Source organism: Ictalurus furcatus, chromosome 9 (assembly GCF_023375685.1).
Source record: "Ictalurus furcatus strain D&B chromosome 9, Billie_1.0, whole genome shotgun sequence".
Classification (NCBI taxonomy): Eukaryota; Metazoa; Chordata; class Actinopteri; order Siluriformes; family Ictaluridae; genus Ictalurus; species Ictalurus furcatus.
Window position 1 is genome coordinate 25,964,471 of NC_071263.1, and position 11,078 is coordinate 25,975,548.

The 11,078-nt window shown below is 42.8% G+C and overlaps 1 protein-coding gene across 1 annotated transcript in view; it reads right to left on the bottom strand.

Moving 5' to 3' along the window:
* Positions 1 to 8,526, bottom strand: part of pdzd8 (PDZ domain containing 8) — a 60,235-nt gene extending 51,709 nt beyond the window's left edge. The window contains exon 1 of the mRNA XM_053633835.1: positions 7,472 to 8,526. Within this exon, the coding sequence (XP_053489810.1) occupies positions 7,472 to 8,286 (815 nt within the window). The 5' untranslated portion in view covers positions 8,287 to 8,526. The remainder of the gene's footprint in view (positions 1 to 7,471) is intronic.
* Between the last annotated feature and the right edge of the window lie 2,552 nt (positions 8,527 to 11,078).

The following is an 11,078-nucleotide window of genomic DNA, read 5'->3' on the forward strand; positions in this document are numbered from 1 at the left end:
CCGACTGTGACTCGACGGTCCATAATGTAAACAACTCATTTTCAACACGTGAAATGAGAATAAAATGGTAACAGGCAACAAAATGGCCGATAAGCAGTTTTACACTCGATAACCAGTTAAAAGTGAGAAATCTATTCAAATGGTATTGTGTGTACTTCTTGTCTATGATGAGGTCACCCGGGAAACTTACACCTGATTACAAAAGAATAGAAAAACAGACAGATTCCTAACAAGGTTTTCTGGTTACCTGAACCAGCACCGGCACCGGCAGCGCGTCTGTGGAAAAGTACTGTTCTACTGCCCTGCTGATGCCCTTAGCACACTCAAATAAAGTCAATACAGACGCGAACGAGGGAGCAAGGAGATCCAAATACGTCCCCAGGGTGGAGTCCAAGCCGGTTCGATATTTCTATAAATGAGCTGGTGGAATTTACTGGAACAATAACGCTACCTCAACAATATGGACGTTTCACTTTGCGTAGATGAACACAGACCACAACCATGGCGTACACACTTCAGACAACACCTGGACCTTCAGGAAAAATCAACCAGAATTTTACCAGGTTACCTTCTGCCAAATATACATCTTCCAAAGAAAACCCAAATCTTACGAAACCAGACAGACAGGGGTGGGTGAGATGACTAAAATATAATATCGTGATACTTAATTATATCTATCTATCTATCTATCTATCACTCTAACATTGTCTTTGGATCTGGTAGTGAGGATCTTTATACACTGTGTTCACTTACAGGCCATTTTATTACAAACCCCTGTTGCAACACCTTGTATTGGTGTACATTTAGAGACTACAGCTCGTGTTTTTATACCTAGTGTGTATAAATCATTCTCTAGACCAGGGGTCTATCTATCAATCTTATCCAGAAAGGGCTGGTGTGGGTGCAAGTTTTCATTCCTGCCAAGCAGAAGCCACACTGGATAGTCTATTGAAAGTTAAGCTCAAGTGATTAAACAGGTGGAAGTAGGTGTGGCTCCTGCTTGATCGGAATGAAAACCCCGCACCCCCACCAGCCCCTTCTGGATAAAAACTGCAAACCCCTGCTTTAGACCATAATCAGGGTGCGTCTCAATCAGCTCCCTGGTTCAGTAGTCAGGACACTGATCAGGAAGTCGGCCAGTTTAAGGGCCGTCTCAATCGTAAAATGCTCCCTAAAAGAAAAAAAAAAATCCCACAATCCACCAGGGAGCATCCACAATCACTACGTTTCCTTACTGGAAATGGCGTCATGTTTTCTGAAGCCTCGCGGCACGAAACAAAATGGCATTCGCTCAGGATGTTCGAGACATGTGGACCGAGAGCATTGTTTTCCACTAGAAGTGCCTCAGGAACCTGATCTAAAATGCATGAGAACTAGACCAGTCTAGAAACAGACTCTGTTATTAGTATTACTGAACTATAATATGTTATAAATAAAAAGTACTTGAAAAATACTTAGATATCTGTGATAACATTGTCCCCTTTGTGTTCCACTGTCACTTTGTCCCTTCTGGATGGCAAACAGGTAAATTATTTATTTATTTGTGTGTTGGGGTTTTTTTTTTTTTGGGGGGGGGGATAACATTTCATGTAACTTCCTAACTAGCCATGTTAATTTGCTTTTAATACAAGCACTAACTCTAGAAATATCCAATAGATGTGAAGCTAGTAAACATGCCACAGGTTCAGAAGTGATGATGCTTCCTGACAAGATGAGTACAAGTAAACAGCAGTAACACCTGATTATTATCATAATATGAAACGAGTAAAAGGACTGATGATTATAGTGAGATAAATATTTAATAGCAGCTGTAGGCATGTTCTGCTATTAAATTTTCATAACTTAATTGTCACATCAAGACACAGTGGAGCAGGGAGTGCGTAAAAGCAGTGATTTTGGCAGTAGTTGAAGGTAGTGGTTTTGCAAAGCAAGCACAGCCAGGCTACATGATTGACAGTCACCTGATGTCTTGACAGGCTGGACATCAGTGGTCCAAATTTGGTTTATTTTTCGTCCATTCAACAAACCTAGAGCACCACAGAGACCGGAGTTTGTCTTCTAAGCAGATATTTTACGAGAACGTTGTCAAACATTACAAAAATGTGCATAGCATGACGGTGCAATGGATAGCCACCTCCCAGCTCCAGGGTCCCTGGTTCAATCCAGTTTCTTCCCATCTCCCAAAACCATGCAGGTAGAGTAGGTAGTTTTGTGACTTCACACTGCCCCAGGTGTTAATGAGTGTGTGCATGGTGCGCTGTGATGTCTAGGTATCTCACCCAGGGTGTATTCCTGCCTCACACCCAGAGTTCCCAGGATAGGCTTCGAATTCACTGCCAACCTAACCGATATAATATTATATAATAATTCTGAAGATTAATTATTAAATTAAAAAAATCCCTGAGCACAAATTTAATCCCCAACTCAGTGTGGTCTAAAACAAATTAACCCACTGACCCACTGACACCGAGCTGCTTCAGACCAGCGCTGTTGACCAAACGTACATGAATATAACTAGATTACCAGGACAAATAGCCTAGAAGGGAACTTGCACGAGGACATCAAAACACAATCCAAATTCCAACATTATCAAGCTCTTAGAAGAGATTATATATTGGCAGCCGTGACAGATAAAGTAGAGACGACTGCAGTCTAGCTATCGCAAAGGGCAGACACAAAAATATCCTGTCTGGCACAAAGAGAAAGCGTATGCATGTTGAATCCCAGACATATCTGGAGTTCTCTAATCAGGGTGAAAATTTAAAGGAACATCTTAGGACACAATGCATCCTAGCCTGTGGGGGGATGATTAAGCAAGTCATCTGCAGGCATCTATGCCACTTTCATGGACTATTATCCTATACATTCCTGTAGTCTCCGTGTTTTTAGTAAACGTACAGACATGGGAAAAAATAAGTACACCCCATGGAAATTGTTGGGTTTTTTGTCATATTTAGACAAGCAAACATTTGATCCTCTTTGAAACACTGCCTAGTAATGAAGTCGAGACATGCTCAAATGAGACATAAAACTGATATTTTGCAGTAATTTTCACAATAAAATGAGCAAAAAACAGATCAGTCACATGGAAAAAGTAAGTACACCCCTACATCAGGTGTTCAGGATTGTGTGCCAGTGATTAGAACCTGCTTAGGGAGTGCAGGTGGAACCTGTCTTATTTATACCCCTCTCATATCCAGTGTCTGGTGTTCCCTTTGTTATTGAGGTGTGTGGTGTTATCATGCCAAGATCTAAAGAGTTCTGTAACGCCTTCAGAAATAAAGTCGTGGATGCCTAGGAGTCTGGCAAGGAATTTAAAAAGATCTCCAAATTATTTGAAATACACCATTCCACTGTAAGGGAAATCATCTACAAATGGCGCAGATTTCAAACGACTGCCAATTTGTCCAGGACTGGCCGTGCCAGCAAATTCAGCCCAAGAGAAGACCGTCTGATGCAAAATGAAGTCTCCAAGAACCCCAAAATTCCATCACTGGATCTGCTAGTAAGTCTTGCAACTGTTGGTGTCAAAGTTCTACAATCTACAATCAGAAAGACATTGCACAAATTTGACCTGCATGGGAGGTGTGACAGGAAAAAGCCTTTGCTGTATAAAAAGAACAGTAGAGGAAGACTACAGTTTGAAAATGAGCATATAGGTAAAGCCCAGGCCTTTTGGAGTAATGTGCTCTGGACAGATGAATCAAAGACAGAGTTGTTTGGTCACAGTAACAGCAGAAATGTTTGTTGCAAACCAAAGACAGCTTTTCAGGAGAAGCACCTCATACCAACTGTGAAGCACGGTGGTGGAAATGTTATGGTTTGGGGTTGCTTCGCCTGCCTCAGGGACTGGACAGCTTGCATTCATATATCAACTATGAATTCTGCATCACATCAAAAGAGTGCTTCAAGATAATGTGAGGCCATCTGTCTGAAAGTTGAAACCAAAATGGACCTTCCAACAGGATAACGATCCTAATCACACTAGCAAATCCACCAAGGAATGGCTCAAAAAGAAGAAATGAAGGGTTGCTGAATGGCCTAGGCAAAGTCCAGATTTAAATCCCATTGAAATGTTGCGGGGGGATGTGAAACAGGCCAGTACATGCAAGAAAACCCTCAAACATCTTGCAACTGAAAGAATATTACATAGAAGAGTGGTCAAAAATCCAAGCAAGCCTGGTGGACAATTCTTGTAGACATTTTGCATAAGTTATTTCTGCTAAAGGGGGCAATACCAGCTTCTGAGGCCAATGGTATACTTACTTTTTCCACAGAAGAATATCACATCTATTCATATTTCTGTTGAATAAATGACTGAAAAAGACTATTTTTCCTTCTGGTTTTGTTAGAGTACATCAACTTTATTAATATACACTGTTTCAAAGGGGATCAAATGTTCCCTTGTCCAAATATGTCAAAAATGTCAACAATTTCCACGGGGTGTATTTATTTTATCACACGACTATGTAAGGGCGTGTGTGCACACGTGCATGTTTGTATATCTGCTTAGGAATGAAGATGTGGCCGTTTTAGAGCTTTCTACTTATCAAGATTATACTTTATTATGGTTATCCCATTTCAGATGTTTTATTATGATCTGATAGCCAGATCTGACATCAGTACGATACTAATCAGATACTGACGTCCTCACCCTACGCGTGCTCTCTGCATGCTTCTGTTGCAAAGTTATGCAAAACTCAGGTGTGATGGCAGTGTTTATTTAACGTTCATGGAAGGAGTCTCCAGTGTCAGTGCGTTGTAACAGTTAGTCTTCAGTGCTTTGCAGTTTCTCAGTAACGTGACAAGCTGAAATTTTTGTTTCATTAACTTTAGGTGGGGGGGGGTGCAGGTGAGTGTATGACGTTTTATAATTGCTGTAAGTGATAACAGGAACCAACATGGTTCATGGGCATCCCACAACAGTAACGTAACTCTAAATGGATAAAAAGGATGACGAGCCGTTCTTGATTAAATATCCAGAGGAATAAAAGACTTCGGGACGTGCTGTTATAAGTACAATAAATCAACTTCATGACAGTCAAGCCAGTGAAATGAACCGAGTATGAAACAGCATATAGACTGTATCGGAAAAAAACACGACCTCTAATAACCTTATTTTCACAAGAGGTTGACAGCATGACTGCGAGTTTCTGAGAAGGAAGCAAACCCTGAGGCACTGTTCGAACGTCCAGGCGACACGTGCAGCACGATTGCTACTCCACCCAGAACCAGCTTTTCAACAGAAACTTTTTCTCAACCTCAGCTAAAAGCAATATCTCGGGTGCTTATTAAGACCTGGAGTGACCGGCTCTACGACAGACGACAGGTCTCTAAACCATTCTCAGCTAAAACATGGAAAGGATGTTGGTCAGCACAGTTTGACGAAAACACAGGACACACGTCAACACTTAAGGAACATTCCTTGTGGGTGGTTGTGGTTCAGGTAGTAGAGCGGGTCGTCCACTAATCGTAGGGTCGGCGGTTCGATTCCCGGCCCACGTGACTCCACATACCGAAGTGTCCTTGGGCAAGACACTGAACCCCAAGTTGCTCCCGATGGCAAGTTAGCGCCTTGCATGGCAGCTCTGCTACCACTGGTGTGTGTGAATGGGAACCAGTGTAAAGTGCTTTGGAACCGCTAAAGTTAAAAAAGCACTATCTAAGAGCAGACCATTTACCACCATTAAATGTTTTCTGCATGTTTGCCATCCAAAACAGTAACCGCCAAAGTTACCTCCTATAAGCAAAGACAGCTCTAATATACAGTTTATGCAGTGATGAGATATTATAATATAATGATTTTACGCTAATGCATTTTCGCAAAACAATCCAAATACCCAAAGGGTGTGAAGTCACTGAATGGTTTTTTCGGTGCTACGTTAGAAGCACACTGTGAAATGTGCATGAAAATGTGTCTTCTGAGAAGAATGAAGAGTGTTTCTTTTTAAAGGGAAATCACCAAACCACACCTGACTTACCACACAGGCCCAAAATCCCTTTATATGCCTTTCAATAGAATTTGTCTACATCCTTTTAAAGATTTAAACATCTACAATGTCAGAAAAGAACATCTTGAACCATGCAGGTATCTTTACTTGTGGGCCCTTTTGAGGGAACTCTTAAACCCTTCAACAGAGGGATTTCCTTTCTCACACAGTTCCAAACGCAACCCCTTTAGAAAGCCAGAACCCTAAACCACACAATGAATCCTTAAGGAATCATGTCATATTAAAAAAAAAAAAAAAAAAAATACGCATGTCCACTAGATTCTCGAGCGCAAGATGGTGGTGCGTCTAGACGCAGCGGATTTGCGCTCACCGAACCTATTGTTCTAGATACAGAATATCTTACCAGAAAAAGATTCCACATAGCACCTTGTACATTGTTAAACCCTTTGAGGAAGGGGTTTCCCCTTTAGACAAAGCTCAAAGTAGAACCCGTTGAGAAAACTAGAACCCCTAAACACACTTCTCCATATGATATATACTCATTCCCTTTTGGGGAAACCTTTAAAAAGTTCTACCTGTAAAGCAGAACCCACTTAGAAAGTTCTACATTATGAACATGAAGGTTCCACTAGGTCCTGATCCATACCTGGCTTCTTTTATTAAACACTCGTGTGTCAAGAACATTGAGGAATGCCAGGCAAACGTTCCAGAGAACCCGTGACATATCTTCCAGGAACTAATTTTCTTCATAGCGTAGAATTCGTCACTATTCAAAAAACCCTGGAGGAACCTTTTTTTTTTTTTTTAAATAAAAAAATGTACGCTGAGAAGAAAAAAAAGGTACCGGACTGTAATTTTCCTCGTCACTGGGTTGATACCATCAAGGGTACATCACTGTAACTGTATTTTTTTTATCTTCACTAATTTAAATAATTAAGGTGCATAATTGGAAGTTAAGGACCACGGATGTATCGTTAAATCCATGGTTTCATGATCATCACAACGAGGTCAACGTTCTTCACCGGATCTGTATCCAGTAGAACACCTCTGGGATGTGATGTGGTAGAACGGGAGCATGAAAGTGCACCTGAAAAATCCGCAGGAACTGCGTGACGCAATATCGCGTCAGCCAAGATCTCAAAGGAGTGTTTCCAAAATCTCATGGAGGTGATTCTACAAAGCATCGAGGCGGTTTAACGAGCAAAGTGAGGCCCTACCCGGTATTAGTACAGCGATTCTAATCATGGGATCAGTGTGTGTACAAACTGAACTAATCGTCAGTGCGGTAGTTTTTAAGTCATAATAAAGAAGTTGTGGTGTGGCTCTCTGACGTACACACTTATAGTGTTAAACTGAAATTTTCTTGTCTTTTGCAGCTTTAATCTGTAGACCTTTCACCTGGAGATGTGGATACAGTGTCCACCTGAGGACACTGACCATTCCAGTGACAAGGGTAAGGGGTTATTTTTGAGAGTGTACTGCTGGGGATTAAAAGAATAAAAAGAGGCAGGGTAAAGGACCTTATCTTGTAGTTGGGTAAGGTGTGCTTCTTCTTGATGACCCTTTTGAGCTGGTTGACGATGATGGAGGTGAGCTGGGGCAGCGGGCGGCCCTCAAACTGCGACTTCACTTCAAAGTCGACCAGCGGGTCTTCCACGAAGGCGAACGACCAGTGCGTGAAGGGCAGCCGGCTGAAGCGCAGGCGCAGGCGCCCGGCCACACGCCGCATCTTCACGAACAGGTAGGCGGACTTGCCGAACAGCAGGTCCACGTCGACGGCCAGGTGGAAGCCGCCTGCGTACTCCAGGTCCACCTCGAAGCTGAGCTCCTCGGGCATGCCGCCGTCGTCCAGCGGCACGGGTCGGACGAGACGCGCCGTCTTGAACACGGGAACGGAGTCTCCCAGCGACACGTCGCGCAGACTCAGCCCTTCCAGCAGGCGGCCCGCAGTCTTAGTCTGCAGCAGCTCCTCGAACTCCACGCGGATCTTCTTGGTGACCCAGTGGCGGACCAGCGGCGTGTCGCGCAGCTCGCGGAACAGGAACAGGAAGATCGCGTTCAGGAAGCCGCACGTCTCCGGTTCATCCTGCAGCGGTGGAGAAGGAGGATGAGGAGGAACAGGAGGCACTCCACACGCACCGTCTATCGGCTGTTTGGACGCGTCCGGTTGCTGCGGATTTGTAAAGTAGTCCTTCAGCGCCGGATCAGGCACCGCTTTGACGTATTGCACCGTCCCCGCTACGGGCTCCGGGTTCCTCCGGTACAGCAGCGCGAGCTGTAGCAGCAGCGTCACCACCGCCCCGGTAAACGCCGAAATTAAGATCAAGTAAATCATTTTTTTTTATTATTATTATTATTATTCTTTATTAAAAAATTAATATCGCCGCCTCGTTAAATCGACGTCATGTTGTCGCTGTTAAAAGCGAATTCAACACAAAGCGAGTTCCACCTGGACGCTCATAAAGCTGCCATATCATCCGCCTGCCTCTTTCCTGGGCCCGGTCACAAATCCTCCGCTGGGCGGTACGTAGAGCGCTACGTAGGGTTCTTCCCTACAACTCGACAGTGCCCCTGTGTAGGAAGTAGCAGTCCATACGAGACCGAGCCTTGGACTCTCCAGGCTACACCCGATTGGACGGACGGACGTCGCGTCATCGACATGACGTCAAGGCGTGGTTACATCGTGCGTCCGAATTCGAGCTTTACACACTTTCTTTTTTAAAGGTGCAATACTGGATTTTTTATTTTATTTTTTATTTTTTTTTAAATATTTATTTCTTATTTGCACAAATAACCTGGAAGGTATGTAGAACATATAGGGAAAACAAATTAATGGATGTAAATCCATGTGTTCCAAGTGTTATATACACCGTCCATTGCACACTACTCCTCTCAGCAGTATAGAGGACGTCAAAATACAGTACCGTTTTGGATTGCCGTACACAATCACGTGACTTGTAAGGCTCGTTTACCTCTGAGACGGCTTAATCTTTGCTCACGGTCTGCTTTTCACCGTTACTGAAATCCACAATGTGTTAACTTTTAGCAATTAATGCCCCGGATGATACAATTAAACGGAACGAAAAGGCTTTAGATCACGTGATATACTGCTTTAGCCTTTAATTTTGAACAGGAGTGTGATGTACTCTAGGTCTAAATATAGTAATGACATTACTAGCGAACTGTATCAATTATTAAGCCATTACAGCTAGTTAAAAATTAACGAGCCTTATTAATATTAACTGTTATTATATTAGATGTATGATATTGTATTGAAATGCTAACGGACACAACTAGTTTGATCATGTAGGGAATATTTCAAGGTAGCAAAACGTTATTTGCCCAGCGTCTGTTTTGGGAGGCTGTTATGGCCTTCCTTATACATTGGGCCAACATTGGCAAAGGAGCACTTTTCTTAAAAGCTCTGCCAGCATGGACCAACGTTGGCATAGGAGAATGGCTGACTTCGAGCCAACATTGGTGGATTTAAAGGTGGCTGGTGGCCAAATGTTTGCCTGAAAGACAGAATTACATTGCGCCTATGTTGGCACTAAACAGAATGACTGATGTTTGACCAACATTAGCACCACTTCAGTTTGCTATATGGGAAATTAGCTAAGGTTACTTGCCAAAAGGCCTTCATTGCTTTCTCAATACACACAAAACACTTTCACCAGTGTCTTCGTATTCCTAAACACATCTAACCTGAGTCCACTGTTGATAGCCAATCCAGTAATCCACTCCGATATGGTACAAATATAAAGAACTATGTATAAGTATATGATCCTGGAATTTCTATTGTTCTCACTGCTGCACACTTTCCATGTTTTCCATCCACCCACACAAAGTTAATTAGTGCCAAAATCCCTTCCAGTGTTCCCCATATGCTTGGAAAGTATATACAGTATATGCTTGTGAGGTGCTGTGTCACCTTCCTTCTTTACTGCCTGCTTTATTTCTTGAATAAATAAGAAAAGAAGAAAATTATTTGTTAGGTCTGGGTTTTCTACATTATAGCCCTGTTTATTAATGTCCTGAATTGGTCTTACATTATTCATTACACTATTGCTAGAGCAATAAACAGCTTGAAGGCTGCTTATTGCTATTTTATTGCTCCTCAGCTCAGAGGGTATGATGTAGACAAGCAATGTTAGAGCCAAGTGTAACAACTTCTCACGAAGTGTTATATGATCACATAAAGTGCTTGGTACAAGATACACCCAATGATAAACACAATTATTATGTGCACCTATGTTGTATCTATACCCATCAGCCATTTTATGAGGTAGAGCAACCTTATAGATGCACTGTGGAGGTGTACAGTTGCAATCGTTTGTGTGGAGATATATATTATCTCACAAAAGTGAGTACACCCCTCATATTTTTGTAAATATTTGATTATATCTTTTAATGTGACAACACTGAAGAAATGACACTTTGCTACAATGTAAAGTAGTGAGTGTACAGCTTGTGTAACAGTGTAAATTTGCTGTCCCTTCAAAATAACTCAACACACAGCCATTAATGTCTAAACCGCTGGCAAGAAAAGTGAGTACACCCCTAAGTGAAAATGTCCAAATTGGGCCCAAAGTGTCAATATTTTGTGTGGCCACCATTATTTTCCAGCACTGCCTTAACCCTCTTGGGCATGGAGTTCACCAGAGCTTCACAGGTTGCCACTGGAGTCCTCTTCCACTCCTCCATGATGACATCACAGAGCTGGATGAGCTCCCGTTTGAGGATGCCCCACAGATGCTCAATAGTGTTTAGGTCTGGAGACATGCTCGGCCATCACCTTGTAATGACCACAGAGAGTCCCGACCTCGGTTTAACGTCTCATCCGAAAGACAGTGCTGTTTTTTACAGTATAGTGTCCACGTCACTATACTGGGGCGTTAGGCCCCAGACAGACCACAGGGTGAGCGCCCCCTACTGGCCTCACTAATACCACTTCCCAGCAGCAACCTTCGATTTCCCCATGAGGTCTCCCATCCAGGTACTGGCTTAGCTTCGGTGGGAAACCAGGCGAGAACTGCAGGGTGATATGGCTCTGGCATATCTGGTGTTTTGTTTCCTGTACTAGGAAAATGTGCAATCAATGTGCAATATACCTCCAAAGGTTTTATA